This window comes from Notechis scutatus, chromosome Z (assembly GCF_049901735.1).
Source record: "Notechis scutatus isolate UNSWTSFEM ecotype Mainland chromosome Z, rNotScu1.2, whole genome shotgun sequence".
Lineage (NCBI taxonomy): Eukaryota > Metazoa > Chordata > Lepidosauria > Squamata > Elapidae > Notechis > Notechis scutatus.
In genome coordinates, this window is record NC_142025.1 from 88,385,407 (window position 1) to 88,408,667 (window position 23,261).

The 23,261-nt window shown below is 38.7% G+C and overlaps 1 protein-coding gene across 10 annotated transcripts; it reads left to right on the forward strand.

Moving 5' to 3' along the window:
• Positions 1-310: 310 nt before the first annotated feature.
• ACBD4 (acyl-CoA binding domain containing 4) lies at positions 311-22,023 on the forward strand. Of its 10 annotated transcripts, none has more exons than XM_087946766.1 (13): positions 311-382; positions 1,547-1,650; positions 3,379-3,466; positions 4,209-4,329; positions 5,402-5,486; positions 6,200-6,320; positions 8,838-8,939; positions 9,999-10,099; positions 12,376-12,451; positions 17,557-17,774; positions 19,033-19,144; positions 20,642-21,419; positions 21,741-22,023. In XM_087946766.1, exons 2-12 carry the CDS (start codon positions 1,642-1,644, stop codon positions 20,653-20,655), a joined length of 1,047 nt encoding a protein of 348 aa, XP_087802892.1. In that variant the 5' UTR covers positions 311-382; positions 1,547-1,641; the 3' UTR covers positions 20,656-21,419; positions 21,741-22,023. The 10 variants fall into 10 exon arrangements, with proteins under 10 accessions (XP_087802892.1, XP_087802890.1, XP_087802896.1 ...); XM_087946764.1 differs by having other exon boundaries at positions 19,033-19,086; positions 21,016-21,419; XM_087946770.1 differs by lacking the exon at positions 8,838-8,939 and having other exon boundaries at positions 19,033-19,086; positions 21,016-21,419.
• Positions 22,024-23,261: the final 1,238 nt, after the last annotated feature.

Genomic DNA, 23,261 nt, shown 5'->3' on the forward strand with positions numbered 1-23,261 from the left:
CATATGTGCATTTCGAATGATCCCAAGAGCTGATTCATTAAATGGGGGGGTCTTTCCCAGGAGGAGGCGCTGGCAGGCACATTTTACAGGTAAAGTTATGGAGGTGCGAGACAAAACACCTAGCGAGGCACACAATAAAGAGAGGTCTGCAGCTTGAAGACGAGGTAATCTGCTTCTGTTGATTGGCCGAGGTGAGAGGCGTAACCTCCTCGGCTGTGCAATGATTTGCTGAATCTCGCTTCACCGCGATTCGGACGATTATGGGCGGGACTCAGAAGGTCAAAATTGAAACAACCGCTGTTGCAATGAACAAGAAGTTGACAAAAGCGATGTAGAAGCACAGAGGGAAGTGAGCACAGCACTTTGTGCGACCGAGTACGAGGTAGGGCTGGTGAAGGGATATCCATGTCATAATTGTTGAAAGTAAAAAAGGGGATCATAGTTGAGCAGCGGATTTAGGTTCACCGGACGGACATTAGATGCCGGAGATATAGTTAGTCCCTGCGGTAAGCCGATGTCCTTTCGGCATAAATCATTGCGGCAGGCCAAGAAAAACGGAAGTAAAGATCCGGGCTTCTACGTTGACCCAGAAACAAAGAAATCATGAGATGCAATTACAAAAAGGGGCTTGCAGGCCTGCCGATACGCAAGGATCAGGAGAGGGCGGTGGAAATGTTGTGATCCAAGGATTCACGTAGGAATGCTTAGGTTTTAAAATGCAGAGGCATCACCTGAAATCACCACAGGAGTTTATTGGTACCGTGTGCAGGCTGGCAGAATAGTAAACGTTGCTGAATAAATTGGCATTTGAGAGGAATGGGAATAAGAAATCAGATCCTTGTTTTGGAATGCTTGGGGAGACAACATTTATGGTTGCTACAGATGTTCACCTGAGTTAGGTAAAAAGCATTTCAGTCAGCATTGTACCAGGAGCTTGGGAATGTCTTACAAGGGAAAGATGGAAGAGGATGTCAAAGTTAATACCTGAAGCACTGAAGCATGGGTTGCATTGATAAAGCAAACAAGGGGATCATCTTAGCTCTGAAAGTAGAAATCATGTAATGTGATTGCAGTGGTTGGCATAGAATATGACTGAATACTCCATTGGCATTGTCTGAGTGAGGAAATGGCATCTCTCAGCATAAATGGAGTAGGTACTCCTAATATAAACATCAAGATTAGATGCAGAAAAATTTATGTGAGGCAATGGCCCATAGCTATTTGGCAATGCGATTAAATTAAGTAAGGCAGGCTGTGTCCCATTGCCAGTGGCTGAGGGATGTGAAACTAGCTATCACACACCTTTCCCTTTTGTTTGTGTTTCAGTTGATATTTGGCTGGTCAATTAGAGAAATACAATCTGGGATTTGAAAGGGTTTTGATCTGGTCTGGGAAGCTCTTATCTTTCTTAATGCTGGCTTCCCATATTTAGAGCTTCCACCCTATACTCTATTCTAGATTTCCCATGTCAAAGCCTAACATTTGTCACATTGCATTGTATAGCAATAACTCTTAGACTTATATACTGCTTCACAGTACTTTCCAGCTCTCTCTAAGCAGTTTACAGAGTCAGCCCCCAACAATCTGGGTCCTCATGTGATGGGATAAGAAGCTCTCAGAGAGTGATTTACATGCAATTACATGCAAAAAAAGTAATGTTTTTTTTAACCTTGGCAATGATAGGAAATGTAGATTTCAACTGGCTGGGGAATTTGGTAGTTCAAGTCCATACATCTTAATGTTGCCAAGTTTTGAGAAAAGCTAAAATATTGTGAAGCCAGCTATGGTCATCTTCATTCTTTCAGTCTTTGAAAACTTAGGGTAAGCAAGAAACAACCAACAGCCAATCAGTGCTTTAACCAATAGAAGAATGCATGTTTCATTCCTTTAATATTGCACTTGCTCATGAGCAGAACTATCTAGACTAATAGAATAAGAGATGATCTTGTTGTCTGTTTTTGCAAAAAAAAAAAAACAGAATTCTGGGTACTACAGATAATTCTCAACTTGTAACAGTTCATTTAGTGACTATTCGAAATTACAATGCTGAAAAAAGTGGCTGATTATTTTTCACACTATTGTTGCAGCATCCCTATGGTCATGTGATCAAAATTCAGACAGTTGGCAGCTGATTCATATTTATGACAGTTGCAGTGTCCCACAGTCATTTCATCACCTTTTCGACCTTCTGATAAGCAAGTCAATGGGAAGTCAGACTCGCTTATCAGCCATGTTACTAATTTAACTGTGCCAAGAAAGGTCATAAAATGAGGCAAAATTCATTTAACGATTGTCTCATTTTAGCAATAGAAATTTTGGCCTCCATTTTGGTCATAAGTCAAGGACTATTTGGCAGTCAAGACCTAATTGTTTTTGCTTTTGAATTTCAACTGGCCGTTAGTATGATGATGGTATGACGCTAGTTTGCATGCCTGCCTGGGCATGCTTCCCAAAAGCTTTATTTGTAGATTGCAATATAAAGTCTTGAAACTGATTAGATAGAGTTGCTCTTAAGGCTGAACTGGAAAAATGAGCTCTGAGTTCGGGCGAGGCAATAAAGCAAAGTGAAGCTAAAATTCCATGATCAGTGAAACAACTGATTCTCAAGCCCTGCAGAGCTCCACTTATCCTCACCTAAGCCAGAAGAAAATGTGCCTGGTTGCTTTCGAGTATGGTGTCTGTGTTCAATCAGCAAAAGTGGCACATGGGGAAGATTCTTAAGAGAAGCTCTCCTTGTCTAAGATCTAGAATGCCTCGCAATAAGGTACGCACTTTGGAATTAGGTGTTTCCAGATGTGATTTTTCTGCAACAATCACTCCACGTTGATCACAGGATTTCATGGCGTGGAGACTTTTTTCCTTTAACTTTTCACATTTACTTTGTGCTTAAAAAAAAACCTTTTCTGTAATTGCAGAAAATATGATGAGGGAAAGATAGAATAGCTGCACATGTGTTTTGACTCATAATGTGAGGAACCCACTATCTGGAATCATTGTTAGGAGCAAGAGATTAAATTGCAGCTCAGTCAAAAATTTGGAAGTTAATTTGGCCATATATATCTATGGACTTTTACCTCTTCTATATAACTAAGACTTTATGAACTAACTTCTCCAGTTGTCTTATATTCTTTGTAAACACATTTTTTCTGTATAAATACCGATTATTCATTTTAACTAACAAAGTTAATTATAATAAACAGGATCTTAGGGCAAGCATAGTTCTGTAACAGGATCTTGCTGTAACTCATATGTCACTGAGTAGGAGAAAAACATTGGAAGAAAAATTCTTCTTTCTACCACTTCACTCATCTATACCCTTTTTCCCTGAAGTCTGCACTCTCCAAATTTCAACCTTTTTTTAAAAAAAAATCTGACTAGGTACCAATGGGGTTGAAGACAGAAGAAACGAATTGCCAGACACAATTTGAAGCAGCTGTCCAGGTCATTCAAGGCTTGCCCAAGAATGGTAAGAATCTCTTTGGGGATCCTCTCAGGTTATTTAGCCCACCTATCCCTCTAAGGGCTGGTACCAAACATAAAACTCATCAGCCACAAAGAATAAGAAGCCAGATTTCTACATTTAGAAAAAAAATTAAACCTGTTATTCTCCCCAGTTTGAGCAGTATGTCTTGATGCAGAATTCTGTAGTTTTTTCCATTCTTTACACATAGCACTCAATTTGGCAGAGGCCTAGTAGAAGGATTTAAACAATAGCGGCTGTTGGTTCATATTCAAAAGTCTGCATAGTAACCCGATTTAGCTTAAGTGACTAGGCCGAAAACCATTGGATTTATGTATTTATATATTGAGACCTATTGCCTCCTTATGAAATGCCCTAAAGAAAAAAAATTATGTGAGATTCAATTGTTTTATTTCCAGTATTGCACTATAGCTGGAAACAGATTGGTGCCAGGCACAAGCAACCAGAATAACTGATGGAGAGGTCCAAGTAGATATTTTATTATTCATCTATTACAAAAATCTTGCCAAACTTTTACTTTTCCTTGGGAAATGGGCAGATATAGACCTAATGGGTTTAACGTCAAATGTTACTTCCCCCAAATATACTCTACATTTGAATGACTTTTAGAGGCACCCCCTCCCATTCAGCTAGTGGTTCCATCACAATTGGGAACCTTACAAATGAAATCCTGCCATCAAATAACTCTTTTCATGTAGGATCCTGAACATGTCCTCCATTTCATCAGGTTCCTATCGCCCTTCGTATGAAGAAATGCTACGTTTTTATGGTTACTACAAGCAAGCAACAATGGGTCAATGCCAGATCCCAAGGCCGGGATTTTGGGATCCTATTGGCAGATATAAATGGTAAGAAAGCCAGTGACACATTCTCCCAGTTCCAGATGAAAACATTGTCTTTTCTGAGGTTTGTTTTGAGCTAAGAGATTTTGTTAGAATCCAGCCTCTGATGCTATTTCAATGCTAGAGCAGGTACAATATCTGCAAACTAATGGACATACATAAGCTTACCCAATTAATATTGTTCAATTGCACTGGATACTAATCCAGTACAAAACTGCTACTTTTGATCTATAAACTCCTATAGATTTGGAGAGGGAACACGTTAATGTGCTGTTTGTATCAGCCTATAAGCTAATTGCAGCAAAATGCTTTTGTCCTACTTTGTTTCACACTCTGTAAAGAAAATAGAATTATGACAATAAGAAACAGGGCTTTCTTCGCAGCTGTCCCTTTGGAATAGCATTATCTATCTACAGAACAGGACAAAATAGGTGGGGATGACATCACCCCAAAAGTCCCACCTTTGCCATTGACACGTATACAAAAAGTGGGACTTTATTCCCAAGGTGCAACTGTCATGTTGCCTATTTTGACACTGCCTCCCTCCCCAACACCACTGACTTTGACTACAGACCGGAAGAGCTACAAGGCTTTTTTTTTTTTTTTTTTTTGGGGGAGTTTCTCATCAATTCTATAATTTTATTATTTTTATCATTGTTATTTGCTATTTTTTAACTGAGTTGGATTTAGGCTTAATTATACTTGATGAAGATCCATTATTAATCTAAATCATATCGATGTCAATGGAGTTACCTCAATTCGAACCGCTTGCTGAGCCAATCCGTTTTTAAAAAATTATATTTGCTTTAAATAGTGTCCTCTGCTTGAAATGTTCAAACTGGACTGTAAATATTTTAAAGTATTCATGAAATTGAAATAAAGGGAATATGATTCATAGCATACACAAACTGATGACAGTCATCCCTGTGTGATTATCCCTAGTGCACACACATAAGAAATCCTTAAGAAAGATCCATTATTGAGAGATTTTGAATTTCAAACTAGTTCATCCTCTGGCTGCTTTTTAAAAAAAATGAAGCTCTTTCCCAAGATAAGAGATATTTTGGGGTTTTGGCAGGGACGCCTGGAAAAGCTTGGGAAAGATGACCAAAGAGGAAGCCATGGCTGCTTACATAATGGAAATGAAGAAGGCAGCCCAGAAGGTAAATTATGCAAAATATTAATGTCAGTTGGTAGGCTTTTGATGAGGTTGTACTGAGTACATATGCATGCTTATACTTTTCAGAGGTCCGATATTGTTCTATGTACAATCCATGTTTTATTAATTGCATGTAATATTCTAATTTTCTGAGATTGTGGATTTGGGGTTTTCATGAGGTGTAAGCCATAATCATCTCAATTATGACAAATCACAGCTTGAACTATCTTACTTTGCATGTAATGAGTCTATCTCATATATTAGGTTCACCTTTTAAGTTGCATTACTGAAATAAATGAACTTTTGCACGATATTCTGATTTTTCGAGTTTCACCTGTACTGCTGCATGAGTGTCATTCTGACTTCGCGTTCAAGACATTCTACTTAGAAAAATCCATTGTTTCTGTTTCCGTATTTCAAAGATAAGTATCCTGCCCAATTTAGGGAAATATAACTAATTCTAAAAATATTTAAATGGAAAACAAGCAAGGAGAGAACTTACCAGCTATGAGCTGGAATGCCTTTACTGAGTGCAAGTACTGAGTCTGCTATTCTTCTTTTATGAAAATCAAGAAGGCATTTCAGGAGCCTCCCAAGAGATCAGGTCTTGCTTTCTTTGTTTCAACAATGCCATCACTGCAATTGCTTCCAGATCTCTCATGGGGACCCAGGGAATGGTCTTGTACCATCTGGGATCACTTCTAGATTTTCTGGCAGGTCATCAACACTGTGCCGATGGACGAAGCTTCGGAGGATATGTTTGTATACTTTGAACCCCTCTATAAAGTGATCCATGATATGCCCAGACCCCCTGAATCCTTCTTCAAGAAAAAATCAGGTATGCTTGTGGGTAGCAAAAGCAGATTGAGAGAGAGGCATTTGGGATATTTCGCCAGCAGCTTTGATTAGTGTCAGCCTTGGAATTTGAAAATGGGGAGTTTCATTGGAACGCTGACAATTAGATAGCTATCCTCTTTACATTTCAAGATCCACGACCTAAACTTAAAAGTCACCTTGCTCCCTCCCTTCTTGCCTCCTTGACTTCTCCCGTGTGAAGTCACTTTGCTGATCTTCTAGGCAATTTAGTGCACAGAGTATTTTCTTCTTGGAAATGTAAGGATCTTGATAGATACGTTTGGTTATGGAACATTGGTCCTCTGGGCCAGGGAGTTTCAACCAGATGTTTTTTTTTTTCTTGTGGCCTTCCAAGCCGTAATCTTAGATACTGTGACCTATCTCCCAAATTGTTCAAATAGCTCATCAGTTTGGAGTGAAGCAATGAAAACCTGCTTTGACTTGTTTGGGACTTTGGCACAGGAAGCAGCTCTCAAAAGGTCTACAAAGCAGCTTGGGATCAGTTGACTTAAAAGAAAATTTGGCCTGTACCCAACTCTTAACTTCTTCCAGCAGTGATGAACAAAGGCCACTCTATGTCTGGATTTATAACACACTTTGCAGGTCAGTTAAAGACCTAGCAGATATTCAATCAAAACATACAATACTACGTTTGGTTAGGATTAACTGTGACCAATATTTTGTAGCTGACCAATAATACAAATTAAGCTTGTTTGGTTTATGATTCAATGTATTAAATGAACCCAGAAAAGTAGTTAGTTTAAAAAAAGTTGGGTTAGGGTTAGGATTAGGGTTAGTTCAAGGTAAAATAGGATAAGTAATTCATGGTTCACTGTGCAACACTGCAGACTGGTCTTGGGATAAATTCAGAGGATCCTCAACAAAGGGTTCTCTGCTGTCCACTGGGTCTGGCTGCAGTTTATATACAGCAGTGTAGCAGCAGACAATTAAAAGTTAAGATGAACATTTCCCAAAGTGAAATAACTTTGAAGACATTGTGGATAAAATAAAAGTAGCAGTTTGCATATCTGGCTTCCAAGCACCTGCGAGATGGTGAACTTGCCAGGGTGCCAGGACTGTGAAGGTGCCTAGGAGTGATCTTTTTCCATGCTAAGTTTGAATGCCATTTGTATTAGCAAAATTTATACAGGAAAACTGTCCAGTCAAATAGACTGCATGGCTTGGCACTATATGCTCTCTGCCTTTGAGTGACATCTGAGCTATTCATAGGAGTACCTCCCTGCTACGGCTCTATTTTGGTCTGTATACATAGACAGCTACTATATTGTTTCTGTTTATATTGTTGGTAGCTCAGCAAGTGTCTTTGAGCCATTCACCTTCTCTAACTCAACCCAAATCACAGGATGGTTATGGGGAAAATACATGTTTATTAAAAATTCCATTGTAATTTTGCCAAACAATTGAGAAGAGATACATAGAAGCCCTTTTTAATTATAGTTATATCCTTTTGGTTTCCTTAAATTACTCAAGGAAGAGTGAAAGTCTTCATTTAGCTCAGTGGATGGTGTTTTCTGGAGTCAAGTCTTTTGTATATATTCTAAAAGCTTTTCTGCTAAAATAAGGCAGCTAGTATGGCATATTGGGTAAAGTGTTAGACTCAACTATAGAAGCTCACAAGGTGATTGTGGCCCTGTCATTCTTTTAGCTTACCTATTTCTTAACTTCATTGTAAGAAGAAAATTAGGAAAAGGCAGTTTCAGGAATGCTAACCTCAGCTCCTGAATGAAAAGTGTGATAGGAGTCAAATAAATATGTCTTTAAGTTAATGTTAGTTAATTAGAATATGTCTCAGATAATGGACTTGAGGAGAAGTGAGATATTTTGAAGCTTTAAATCAGTACTATACACTTAGCCATGTGTTTAAGTCTCCAACTATCTTTTAGGAACTTTCTTTAAAGAACACATGAAAAGATCTTTAGAGCCAAGATGTTGTTTCTGCCCAAACTGTTACATACTGTAAGAGTAGTTAGAGTTCTTTGTTTGCTCTACTCTGTGACTACTCCCCTCTCTGCTAATCATCCATTTTAAATCATGTGCTTGACTTGGAATTCCAGAGTCCTGGAAACAGTCATGCCCAGTTTGGATATTATTTGCCTTGTGGCTATTAACTTCAATAAAAAATACTCCTGTGCTTAAATTAAATTAAAGCATGGTATGAAGCAAGGATATGCAAATCATTTAGCAAGAACTAGATTGGTTCCTTGAAGCTTCCAAGGCAACAGATATAATCAAAGACTTGGCACTAGTGTGTTAGGCTCTCTTAAAGTTTCTGGGCATGTGTGCCTAGATGTGAAATCCATCCTTGCTGAGGTCCCTAAAAGCAGCCATATCAACCTTTCAAGGAGCGGGAGAGCTTATTGGCTTTGAAGAACAGATTCAGCAAAGCACTTCATTGAATAATTTCTGCAGATCTAATAATAAAACTAATCCTAACACCAAAGCTACTGATCAACATTGAAAAAAATCTACTCTTTTGCAGTTAAATCAGACTCAGAGACTGTCTCTTTGCAAAACAGTTCATTAGATGGGCCTGCTGAAATCTGTCCAAATCCATCAATATATGAAGAGTACAAGCAAGAAGGCAAGTGCATCTTGTAAAATGCTATAATGGGGGAATGTATGTACCCTGTGTATGTACCCTATAATGCGGGGGGGGAGGTATATGTACCCTATGTATACTACAAGTATTCCCAGTAGATAATGTGTATTCCTTTCACTTTATATTGAATAATGCAGCCGTTTTTACTGTAGGATTATTGTTACAGAGTGAAGCTACTTCATGTCATGGAAGAGGGCAGATTTTGCCTTCACTGCAAGCATTCACCCCATGAGGAAATTATATTTGTATAATTGGAAGAGCTGGTGGCCTATTTCCTGCTCCTTATGAATTCAGTCATTAAGAACTAAGTGTGTAGTGAGAGGGTGAAATTACTTCCTTCTTCAGAAAATGTCTTTTTAAATAACCAATGTTGTAATTGTGATGGAACATTGGATCTTTGGATAGAACTTTATAGACTTGCTCAAAAAACTTAAACTTTCAGGTTTTCTTCAGGGAAGCCATAACAATTAGGATTTCATTTTATGCAAAACCAGAATGTGTTGATGTTTTCATTATGAGCAAGAGATAGCTGATTTGAAGAAGATGGCTTTTCTTCTTCTTCCTCATCCTTCCCATTTCTAAAAATTAATGTCATAAATTAGAAATCAGCCTATTGGCTTATTGATGTCCAGCTTGATTCTTGGATCTTAATGTGTTGTATATAATTTAAGCAATAAGATCAAAGCAGACCACTGTGTATTATTTTCCTTCTCTTTTGTAAATCAGATAAGGTGCCTATGCAATTCAGATTTATTTTTCTTTATAAAATGTATACCCATAGCAATTACCTGACTCTCATGGACCTGACATTTTGCAAAGCCAACTTAAATAATATGCCCACAAAAACAATTTTAAACACTTAAAACTTTAGCCTCCCTTACTAGACCTAATTTATGGGGAAAGACATAACACCTTACATCTGAATTTTCAGATTTTGTAAGATATAATCATCTGCACATGTATTCACAATCATATATATCTTCTCTGTTTCTTCTGATTCTACTTTATTATTTTTATTCTGAGCTGATTTTTCTTTTGCAGGACCTGGCCTTGCCAACAGAGCTAAGAAGAGCAGCCAAGTGACAAACGATTCAGAGAATGAGGTGTTCTGTGATAGCCTAGAACAGGAAGAATCTCATCAGGTGATGAAATGATACAAGGAAAACTATCCCGTCATAAATGTGTTGCCCTTACTGCTGATTACTATTCTGCTTTAATAACAAATATGATGGTTGGTGGTATTCTAGATGTTTGAATGTAAAGCTAATTTTTTTAATCCACCAAGCACTTGGTGGATTCTTCTGTTTTGTTTCTCCCCCCACCAAGCATTCTCATGAGATGGGCAACAGTATAAATTTGATAAATAAATAAACAGCTCAGATCCAGAGATGGCCCATGCTGTTTGTCAATTTGTCTGTCTCTAAACACAGGTCTAGCACTTTTCTGAAAGAGCGCTAAACCCATGTCAAAAATAACCCAACTGCCAAATTATGGGAATGGAGAGAAGCCACAGATGAAACAGGAAGGAGTGATCAATAATAAGCAAACTCCATCTCAGCTACTACTACCATCAAGTGGCCATGGCCAGCAGCACCTAGGATTAGCCTATTCAGTGGGTAAAATGGCACTACCACACCACCAAAATTGCCTTTTGTCAGGAGTGAACTCAAAATGCTTCCCTTGTGACAGCAACACATAATTGGCAGAATCCAACTCTCTTTCCTAGTTTAAATGAACCCCTCTGCAGCACAGAACTAGGGTTCGGATAAGCCTGAGCTTAAAAAAAACACAAGTCTATCCCTCTTCCAGAAAAATATTAAACCTGTGTTTATAAACTTTAATGTTTCAGGAATCCCCCCCCCACTCCAGCAAGGATGGCTTTGGAGGTTAATGCTCAGGGCAAGAAGGAAGTGGATATACCTCTAGGAACCTAAAGAAGCCAGTAGAAACTGTGGATATCCCACTCTTGACTGCACCAGTAATCACATCACTGATGGATCATATCCACAGCAAAAAATTGTGTCAGCAAAAGAGGGAAAAAATATTTTAAAACTGGAACAATTAAAGGCAGATTTAAACTTTTGGTGTGTAGGAGATTAAGAATATGAAGACACAGCATTAAAATGGTCATTGGGCCAGGGCTGTAGCATAGTTAGGAAACCATGAAGAGGAGTCCTCTGAGTAGAATATCCTGATCCTACACTGATAAATGTAATTGTTTAGGGTTAGGGTCAGTTTGTCAGTTTTGCTATATCTAATTAATTATATCACAGATTCTTTTAAAAGACATTTAATCAACCCATGGTCCTAAACCATGTTTATCTAAAGAACCAGCTTTTGAGGACATGTAATGGGTGACTTGCATAATTTGAGCTGTTGAATCAAAGCAAAGATATATGAATTTCTAGATATATGAATTTAGGCAAGATAAAATGTGCAACAGTATCAAAGGTGTTTTTTTAATACAGTAAGGCTTGCAAGCTCTGAGCAGATGACTGAGATAAAAACCCTTGGTTGTTATAATTTTCACTTATTCACACGCATATAAATTGTGAGAAGTAGAATTTGTAAACCTATTAGAAATAACAATAGGGAGATAAAAGGCATCTCATGTTTGGTTTTAGTGTTCTGTTATGGTGGTTTGACATTGAAATGAGACACAGGGAACTGTCTCTGAGAAAAATGCCAACCCTGAGAGAACTCAGGTAGCAGTATTTTTTGAGAAAAAACACAAGCAAAATACAGTATGCATATTCAGAAAACAATGACCTCAACAGGAGATTACTTCACCAGCATGAGAACACACAATCTTGGAAAGTCCCAGATGTTACCTTGCTAGGGTGAGATCATTCAGCCACGGAAAGTCTCATGGGAAAGTTTGGAAAGTCCCATGAGAAAGCACAACTGTGTATCTTGTACCTTGAACTTTCACCCATTTTCCTATTCCTTCTAAACTGGCAGAATCAAAACAGAATGAGGCACTCTGAGCAAAGATACTCCTACCCCCACCAAGAATGCCCACATCTCCTAGACTTACTGCTAGTTATACAAAGGCCTTACAGAAAATGATAAAATGATTAATAAAATATATTACCACATTCTGTCATTAAAAAAAAATTGGTTACAGGGTTCTTTCCCCCCACAGCATTGCTAAGGAGGATCAATCCTCCCGCTTGAACAGTTGGCCTCTCAAGCCCCCTACTTCAGATACAGTAGTTCTAGGACCATACTATGACCCTCCTCTCCACAGAATAACATTTATAATCTCTTAAGGAATTATGTAAGGTTTACAACAGAAAACTAGGTACTTTCCTAACAAATAATCATATTAATTTGAATTGGGAGAGGAAACTGTGGTAATCAAAGTGGCAAAAAGTGATTCTAAAAATCTAGTTTTTACTTTTTCTTTCCCCCATAGGCCAGAAGGCTATCAGGCAAACAAAGCTTTCCCTTGAGCAACCCTCCCAGGAATCAAGCTGCAGAGAAAACAGGATGTAAGTTTTTAGAGAATCCTTAGTTGGAGAAGGAAGGTAAATAGAAGGGACACCTAATCTTTTGCCTCAGAAAGAAAGCAGAGAGACAGGTCTAAGACATGCCTATAGATGTTGTGGTTCATGCATTTGGCAACAAAATCCTGTTTCATCCACGAGTGCAAACAGGTCTGAAAAAGAATTAATTTGCTTTCATTCTGGAGTAATCAAGGCAAAGGTAAAACAAATAAGTTTGGTAGAGAATGTATGTTTTTATTCCCCCCAAAATTGAATGCAACCGTACTAGAAGGACAACCACAATATACTGTATATTCTGTTGTGTTTCCACCATAGAAATAATTCTATGTATCCTATAATAAATTTTCAGAAGGAGTGAAGTACAAATGAGAGATGTTGTAGAATTCTGCCCAGTTACAGTAGAACCTCTGGTCATGAACGCTTCTGACCACAACCAAATTGGGTTCCGACCAAAAAATTCACAACTTTTTTTTCGCGGCCGATTTCCCCTTCTGCACCTTTTTTTTTTATAAGTGCCAAATTTCCAAAATTAGGTTCAGGTCATGACTAAATCGGGTTGTGACCAAAGTTATGGAACGAATTATGGTCATGACCAGAGGTTCTACTGTATTTTACTAAATATTTCAGCCAGAGCCAACCAGGAATATGACCACAATCTATTATGCACTTCCATTTACATATTAATCAGTGGAAAAGAGAGGGAAATTATGCCAAGGCTGAGATCATTTGGAACTAGAGCTGTATTAAAATATGGTGAGAGCTGAGCTTGGAGGTTTAATGAACCATTATGTGAAAGTCCTTTTCTATTGAGTATCACTCCTATAGAAAGATATACACCACTTTTCCTTCCTGATTTGATGGTTTATTACAAGCATTTTATTTGAAAAAATGTAGTGAAAATATGTCTTCCCAGTCTAGGATCTTTTGTTTAAATAAAGGATAGGAAACATATAACAATAATTCCGTTAAAGTTTTACTCATCAGAGATAGATAATCTTGTGCTATGTTCTTATTCTACTTCTTTTTTTTTTTTTTGAAATTTTTTTGATTTTTAGAAACAAACATAAACAAACAACACATAAAACATAAAACATAAAACATCTTTTTTGAAAGCAGCTTGATCCTGGGTTACATCTCTTCGTACAGACACAAATTCAAATTCATGTTCATTTTATATACCATTCCATATCTTGTTACCATTCTACATTTTCTATATAGCTTCTCCCCTCTTTTAAATGTCTTAATTTTATTTTATTTATTTCATCTCAGTTCAGATCATTATACTTATATTCTTTGTCTGTCCTGTTTCCAGCTGTCTATTATCTTTTCTCATTAAACAAAATTTCTCCTGTAATCACTGATTGGAATATGACGCCTTTATATCTTTCCCCTAAATTTATAACCCTTAATATAATACATAACTTCCATTCGGATTCTGCTTAGTACATTCTAAAATTACACACTATATTTTAAAAAGAGTAAAAATTGTAAATATATAATTAAAACTACAAATCCATGTCAATTCAACTCTATTGTTAATATTAATATTCATTTAAATCTTAAACATTTTACACATTACTTTTCATATAAGTATCATACTTCTGTGGGAACACTTATAAACTTTCCATAGTTGCTTATTTTAAACATTATATCATTGAAGTGTTCCCATTCCTTCCTAATTCAATTCTCTCATTTATTTCATTTCATTTATTTTATTCATAAAAGTTTCACTGAGTTACACTGAGTATTTTATCCCACTTTTTAGTCTTATGTTATTTCCAATCTTCTAACATAATTTCTAATACAAATATAACAATACAATCTTATGTACCTTTGCAGAATCACCTTTTCAGTTAGATTTTTACCCATTATCTCTAAATAAACCCTGTTTCTTTACTTCTTGATTCACACCTTTGTAGCTTCTCTTCCCTTCCTTCCTCCCTAGCTTTTTCTCTCTGCCCTTTTTACCCCCTTGTCTCTCCACCTCCATTTCCCTCTTCTGTGTTCCTTTTTTCTGTTGCTTTCTAGCCTTATATCCACTTTGCACCTTATTTTTCCCTTTTTTGGTTGTTTTTGGGGTCTTAAAGTCTCCATTCTCTTTCCCCCCTTTCCCCCTTCTTCCCTAATTAAAGTTACTTGTTCATCAAAGATGGCTTCTTCTTTGTCCCAACCTTGTTGCGCAGTCAGTTTCTCATAGGTACAAATCGCCATTTCTAAGAAGTGAAAAACAGAGCCAAAAGAGCCCTTCCCTTCTTGTTCCTCTTCTTTATAGTTTTTGAATTCCATTTTCAATTCATCCACAAGCAATGCCATTGTAAAAAAAAAAAAAAATATTCAAACAACCACCCAAGTGTTTTTAATCATTTAGATATAATGTCCAAGAGTCCCAAAGTCACCAAGCAATCCAAATACACACAAACTGTTTCTTTTAGCACTTTCTTCTTTTTTAACTTTCTCTTCCTGGGGCTATTTAGTTACAAAGTTCCAGTTAAGATGTATCTTTTAGAAGTCTTATTAGAATTTAATCAGATTCTTGTAAATTCCAGGCAGTCTCCTCCTTCCAAATCTTATTTTAATTCTTTTCCTCTCCCTTCCCACTTACAGCAAGAAGAAGAAAAAAAATTTTTAATATTCAGAAATTCTTATTGTCCCCTTGACATTTAATTATCCAGTTTAAATACCTCTTAATGCCAAAGTGGGTTTTTCCGATTTCTCATAAGTTCGCTGTCAACGTAAGGAAGGAGAGTGAAAAAAAAACTTTCCCTTTTAACTTTCATTCGGCGCTTCTGAGTCTTCTTAGGGAGCGATGTATCTTTTACAAAATTTAAATTCCAGGGTACCTTAGTTGTTGCTTTTGTCCCGGTCAGCCAAAAACTTTCACTTCTTAACTTCCTCCTGCACTTTCTTTTCCGGCTGTGTGCTTCTTTGAGGCGGCCATTTCTGACTGCCGCTCTTACCGCCTTCGGAAAAGGGAGTTTAGCCGGCTGTGGGGGAGAGGTGCGATTCCTCTCCGCCCTGCCAGATCTCCCCTATCTTCACCAACCTCTATGGGGTGGCTTAGCCCCGAAGCCGGGTGGCTCGGGGCACTCCAGCGGCAAGCGCAGGCAGAAACCGTGCACGATCGCGGATTCCTGCCTGCCCCGAAGCACTACAAACCAGAAATCTCGTTCTTATTCTACTTCTTGTTGGACTCTTCTGATTCTTGTAGCAATAATATCTTCCAATTTTGTCTTTCATAGATATATTAGGACAATACCTTCCAAATTTTCAGTCAGCAGAACATTCAAAGCACTTAGACAATATCCAGTTAGAGAAAAGCATAGATGAGAATTTACTACTCAAAACAGGCATATTTACCAGCTTCCAAAATCTGGGCTAGGCTAGGCTATTTGTAAACTCAACACCAGAACTGCTTGGTAGTCAGATATCCACCACTAATCATTACCTCCTTGAGGAACTTTAACGTTATTCAAGAAGTTGGAGATGGTGGTTTTCTGGAGCACGATGTACAAACCCTGAATATCGGTATCCTTCAACAGGATTGGGTTGGCCTTGTACAGCATATGGTTCAAACGGATAATGCAGAGATATCCTTTCTTACCTTGGTTATATTGGCGGATTCTCCTCATCAGCTCAAGTTTTCGCCTAATGGAAGATTAATTAGTACGGTAACATACCAGTATAGATTCAGCTGATCATTATTCTTCCCTCCAGTTTTTGCCACTCCCTTGCCTTGTTTTTGTTGATTGCCCTGTGTTTGATTAGCTTAAAACATTAGGAACTGGAAACAGTGTTTCCTTTATTTTCATCACTTCCAAACAAGGTTTGGCTCTGCCATTTTCAGTGGAATATATGAACTTCTCATTATTTATTTATTTATTTATTTATTTATTTGATTTGTCAATTGTTTACAAGATAATAAGTATAAGCGTATACATAGTTGTGAATACATGAAATGGGTACATATAAGAAAAATAAAAGAATAAGAGAAACAATAGGACAGGGACGGTAGGCACGTTGGTGCGCTTTATGCACGCCCCTACAGACCTCTTAGGAAGGGGGTGAGGTCAATAGTAGACAGTCTAAGGTTAAAGTTTTTGGGGTTTGGAGAAGAGACTACAGAGTCGGGTAGAGTATTCCAGACGTTGACCACTCTGTTGCTGAAGTCGTATTTCCTGCAATCAAGTTTGGTGCGGTTTACTTTGAGTTTGTATCTATTGTGTGCTCTTGTGTTGTTATGGTTGAAGCTGAAGTATTCATTGACAGGTAGGACATTGCAATGTATGATTTTATATACCATGCTTAAGTCAGACCGAAGACGGCGTAATTCAAGGTTTTCTAGTTCTAGAATTTCAAGTCTGGTGGCATAAGGTATTCTACAACGAGTAGAAGAGTGGAGAACTCTCCTTGTGAAATATTTCTGGACTTTCTCAATTGTGCTAATATCAGATACGTAATGAGGGTTCCAGACTGATGAACTGTATTCGAGTATTGGTCTAGCAAATGTTTTGTATGCTCTGGTTAGTAGTGTGATATTACCAGAGAAAAAGCTACGTAGGATTAGGTTAACAACTCTTAATGCCTTTTTGGCTATGTAGTTGCAGTGGGCTCTAGCACTTAGATCATTAGAGATGAGTATTCCAAGGTCCTTTACAGAGCTTGGGTCATCAACAAGTTCTTGACTATTCAGCTTGTATTTTATTTTCTGATTTTTTTTGCCAATATGTAAGACAGAGCATTTATTTGTTGAGATTTGAAGTTGCCATTTGTTTGACCATTCAGATACATAGTCGAGATCTTTTTGAAGGGTAGCAGTATTGTTTTGATTAGTTTTGATGCATTAGTTTTGATGCATTGGAACCCCTTATATTTAGGCTATCCACCCTATAATTGCAAGTGGAAAGAGGCTCAAGTAAGAAAGAGAGAAATGCTGCATTCAAATGAAACCATGTAAGTCCCTTAAATCTTATTCGCCACCTTCCCATCTAAAACTTTCACAGAAGGATAGATGTGGTATCCAGGCTGATTTAATTTATGGGACACTTTTAATTTAAACTAGCAAGGTCTCATTATCCTTTTTTTTCTTACAGCTTCAATGGGTCTTTTGGCTACATCTCATCTTACACACCTGCAGACTGTCTCACCTGAGATCAGCCAAAACCCTGAAGCTATCAGAGAGAGCCAGATAAGTGTCTTGACCCAGAAGGACATGACCCTGCAAGTGATGAGCACCATTCAAGCTTTGCAGCAGGATATGAAAAAAGTAATGGAAAGACTCAACTATTTGGAATCATGGGCAGCTCTGCAGGTATATTGCTTCCTTTAACAGCTGACTAGCATGTTGGTTTATAACAGGACAAACCAGAAAGTCCAAAAGCAACGTATGAACAATGAATATGTGGGGGACAAGTTGCACATCAAAAGTCTTGGAGTTCTTGCATTGAGATTTTGGAAACTGCAGCTCTACATGTTCAACCCTAATCCTAAGCATGTTTGATGAAATAAGGAGACATAGAGTGAAGAGAGGGAGGGGAGTGGCTAAGAAAAGGAAATATGGGACAATGACAGGGAAATTTTCAGAATTACAGTTCTAGAACTGTAAGCACGGAGTACTCTGTAACAAATTCTTTATAAACTAATTCAGCCTTAAAAGAGCAATAGGGTGCTATTGTGCTGAAGGGCTGCCCACATTGCATTAGTTTATTAAAATAAAATCCTAAACTAGAGTAGAATAAAAATGCAAATAGAAGATCCTAATTTTCCTCTAGTACTGTAGTGCATTTTTTCATATGCTGGAGCTCTTAATATCTTCATCAGTACAAGCAGTACAGTGCTTGCTTGTGTATTAGGATCTTTAGAAAAGAATCTGATATGCATCAAAACTGTATCTATTGCTCTGGAAGAAAGTGGGCAAGATCTTTTTAACTGGCTCCATCAGGGTCCCTGAATTCACTTTCCAGGGAGTTTTTTCAAACCGTCTTGTATAGGGCCACAGTGGTTTAGCTGTTGAATTCTGCTTTGTATTATTATTCTGTTTTGTTCTCAATATACTTCTAAATCCTCACCTTTGGTCCCAATAATGCCACTGCATTTATCTTTATTTTTGTCTGTCATACCTAGCCCCCTCCTCCTCCATGTTGTACTGATGTTTCTGTACTGTTATGATCAGTGTTATTTTATAACCCTACTGACTATCTAGATAAGTTGATATTTGCCTGATTTTACACTAACTGGCAGTGGCAAAATCTGTTAAGAGAAGAAAGCAAATGTTTCTGTAAAAAAACACAAAATATTTATATTTAAAACAAATACAGAACAAAAAAGGCATCTGCCTTAATTCACATTATTGTATAAATGGATATAGGCAAGAGTTGTAAAATTATATACAATTGCCAAAGATACTGATTTTAAAAATTGTTAAAAATTTACATGTATCTCTGATCTCCCATCCATGTATAAAGTTACTCCCAATCATTCTGATATCTGAACTACACTTTCAACAAAATTGCTTAGAAAATAGAATGTGAGGGGAATGTCACAAACATCTTGATTTTTCTGTCTTTCAGCACCATACATCTACGTTAAAATCTTGCCTTCCATCCAAAGTATCTGATGCAAAGGTATGGGAACTCCTGGTGGGAATTTTTCCAAATGCATTGATACAAGCAAATATCTACCGTGTTTCTCCAACAATACGGCCTCCACCAATAGGAAGGCCCAGCATGTTTTGGGGGCATAAAATCAAATTAAGCCCCTCCCCCAAATTTAGGCCTATCTTAAAATATGCAAAATAAGGGGGAAGGGTGGGAGACTTGCCATTAGGAGCGCCCGGCGGGCAGGAATTCCTGCCACCAGCCGCTCCTAACGGGCGATCATGGCGAAGCGCGAGAGAGCTCCCTACTCCCACCAAACACCTTTGCTGCAGACACCTTTGGCACCCGCCGCTGTTGCTTTCCTTCTGCCCATTCCGCTGCCACGTTTGGAGCTGGCGCTCCGTGTTTGGAGTGCCGCCGCCATTTGGAGCTCCAAACGCGGAAGTGGCAGCTCAAACATGACGGCGGGCGATCTTTTTATTTTGGTCTGCGCGAAGTTCAGAGCGAGCAAGAGAGGGAGACTGCGATGCCTCCATCCGAGATGGCAACCTCACTAGTGGATCACAACGTGGCTGGAAGCCCGAATTGGCGGGATACGATGGCAATCTTTTTGGAGCGAGAGGAAAGGGAGAGAAGAGTTGCGGCGTAATTTGCAGGAGGAAGTGGGTGTACCCCACGGCAGGGAGTCCAAGGAAGAAGGGCCGGTAGGCAACGGAGAGCGTCCCGTAGCTCCGGAAGCAGCCTAGAGACGCGCCCGGGAAGAGGCGCAGATGCTGCCTTGTAGTCCCCAAACCAACTCCAAACGCGAACGTGTTCCAAACGTTAAGCCGGTCGCTAAAGAGCCAGAAAGCAGCAAGGGCGCCAGGTGGAAAGGACAGAGTCACGATCACACGGAGATGCCCAGAGAGCGGAGCGCACATAACTAAAGGTGGCACACGCAGTTGGTTTGGGGACTACAAGGCAGCATCTGTGCCTCTTCCCGGGTGCGTCTCTAGGCTGCTTCCGGAGCTACGGGACGCTCTCCGTTGCCTACCGCCCTTCTTCCTTGGACTCCCTGCCGTGGGGTACACCCACTTCCTCCTGCAAATTATGCCTCGCAACTCTTCTCTCCCTTTCCTCTCGCTCCAAAAAGATTGCCATTGTATCCCGCCGATTTGGGCTTCCAGCCACGTTGTGATCCACTAGTGAGGTTGCCATCTCGGATGGAGGCATCGCAGTCTCCCTCTCTTGCTCGCTCTGAACTTCGCACGGACCAAAATAAAAAGATCGCCCACCGTCATGTTTGGAGCTGCTACTTCGCGTTTGGAGCTCCAAATGGCGGCGGCACTCCAAACACGGAAGCGCCAGCTCCAAACGTGGTGGCGGAATGGGCAGAAGGGAAAGCAACAGCGGCGGGTGCCAAAGGTGTCTGCAGCAAAGGTGGGAGTAGGGAGCTCTCTGCGCTCGCCATGATCACCCGTTAGGAGCGGCTATTGGCAAGGATGCAAAGGGGGAATTAAGTCACCCCTGAAAAGACGGCTAGCCGCTTTTTCGGGCTCAAAAAAAAATAAGGCCCGGCCTTATTATGTGAGAAACACGGTAGTTGGTATCAGATAATTGGCTGCTAATTCTGAGAGGACTGCAGCGTTAAATGAGAAATATAGACAGCAATTGTAGTAAGGCACAAAACTTGTCTAAGCTGATGTCAAAAGTTTTATATTAGTACTAAAATATTTACTCCTCCCCTTCCATACCATCAATCCCCATTAATCAGTAAGAATATTTGATTAATGAATAAAACTTCAAAAGTGATTACTTTTGCTTAATCATTTTATCTGAATTTTAATCTGGGAAATATTAAATGGATTGAAGAAAGCACATCTCCTTTGTTTTGAATTTCTGGAATCCAAGAAGGTTGACAAGCACTTCCCATTTTTCCTTCAGTCTCTGCCATTATTTTTTTCTTTTATCTCACAGGAACTGCCAAGTTGGCCTGTACATCTGTCTCCTTATACCTGGTTTTTCTTGCTGGCTTGGCCTTTTGTTGTCCAGCAGCTACTTTGGTACTTCCAGAGACAGAAGCGATGAATTTCTTATTGTCGTTTAATAAAAGTAAGGGAGAAAAACTTCTGGAAATGCCTCAAAAGTTGGGTTTGAACTTCAAACATTAGACTCCTACCAACATTTACCATGCTTTTTCATATTCATCAATCTATTGTGCTACAATCCTGTGGTTCAGAATGAAAGATATTTAATACACTTTGATTTTCTACTAACTAAATGTAAAATAAAGATAAAGGTGAGTACAAAAGAAAATTTAAGTATGGAGTTCTTATTCAGTCAGCATGAAGAAAGGTGCAAAAGAACAATGATGCTTTAAGGCAGGGATCCCCAACCTTTTCGACGCCGCGGCCCGGTTCCGGCGTCAGCTGGGCGCCGCCATCTTTTTTTGACGAAAAATCACTTCCGGTGACGTCACGAGTGATTTTTCGTCAAAATGAGGGCGCAGCTTTCTGGTGAGCTTTTTCGGTAGAAATGGCTTTCTACCCGGAAAAGCTCACCAAGCGCTGGCGCCGCCATCTTTTTGACGAAAAATTGCTTTTTTACCAAAAAGATGGCGGCGCCAGCAACCAGCGGCCCGGTAAGGCTTGTTCATGACGTGCGACGTCCGCGGACCGGCGGTTGGGGACCCCTGCTTTAAGGGACAACATATATCCTGATAAGCCAATGGACTTTAACTTTGTGATGATTTTCTAAAAAAGGAACCTTTAATTCTGCTTTGATTCGGAACCTGAATGCATGGGAATGGTAAACAAACTTTTTACTAGTCCAGGAAAAGAATATTTCAGCTACCAGTTCCCCAATATGTAAGGAGAAATGAATGTGGAAATGTCTTTTTTTCTCCCAGACAAAAAAATCATTACAGCTTAAAACCATTACAGCTGTGAAAAATAGTTTTGTACTAAATAAAGAAACTGCAGTCTCCTTCTTTGTCTATAATACATACTTGTTTAAGAAAAACTGGTTAAAAATAATTCCTAAGAAGAGATTTCTGTTCATTTGCCTATGCTTCCTCTTTCAACCAGGGAATCAAAAATTGGGAATGTTGGTCAAGCGGTCAGTTCAAGGACCTAAGGTGAGGATCATGCTATTTTGAAAAGATTACATAATGGAGGGAGTCTTTCACAGTTACGATTATCAGGTTCTTACCATTGATTGTAGTAACAAGAGATTGACAACTTGACATGGTAATCATTAATCTCATATCTCAACTTAAAATCAGAGGCCAAAAAATCCCTCTGAGAATGAACAGTGATGCCTTTCCCTCAATACTGAAGTTCCTTACTATCTGTCTCTTCATTTTGGAAGCCATGCATATAGTTAACATAAAAATATCTGCATCCAGTTCTGAGGATTACAATAAGATTGCCAACAAAATGAAATATATTCAGGACACCAGAAAGTGAGAGATCCACTCAAATCCAGTAAGGCAAATCTGGGGGAGTTATTTGGTATATCTCGCCTGAAAAAGAAAATATTAAAAACCTCATATAGCTGAAGAAACACATTTATCTTAATGTTGCTCAAGAGGATTGGACCTGTACCAACTATTTCAAATTATAAGAAAAGATTCTGAGTAAATATCAGGAGCTAAGTACGGCATTGTACAAGTAGCCTTCCCCCCACCACTTCCAAACAACTCTAAATGCCACTACCATCTCCAGAGATTACCTCAGATTTCTGAATAGTAAATCTGAGTTGAACCATTTTGTTTGAAACTCATAGTTAATAGCAGTGTAGGGCAACAAGTGTTCTTGTGCTGCAAGCAGCCTGTTTCCTTTTTTTTCAGCCCCCAGAATACAGTTTCCCTGTGATGTTATTTTTAGAATAGAATAGAATTCTTTATTGGCCAAGTGTGATTGGACACACAAGGAATTTGAATTTGTCTTTGGTGCAGATGCTCTCAGTGTTGTCGGTTAGCAATTTTAGGAATAATTTCTAAAATATTATTTTTTTTCAATTACCCCATAATTTTTTTAAATTACCCCAACCTGGGAAAAAATGAAAAAAGAACCCAATGTTATCACATGTTCCCTATGTTATATATTGTTAAATCAATCACCTCTGATTTATGGCTTCGCATGCTATAATTAATCACTTTTAACTTAGAAAAGAATTAGTTGATTTGTTTATGGCAGGAGAGCTGCACTTTTATTATTAAC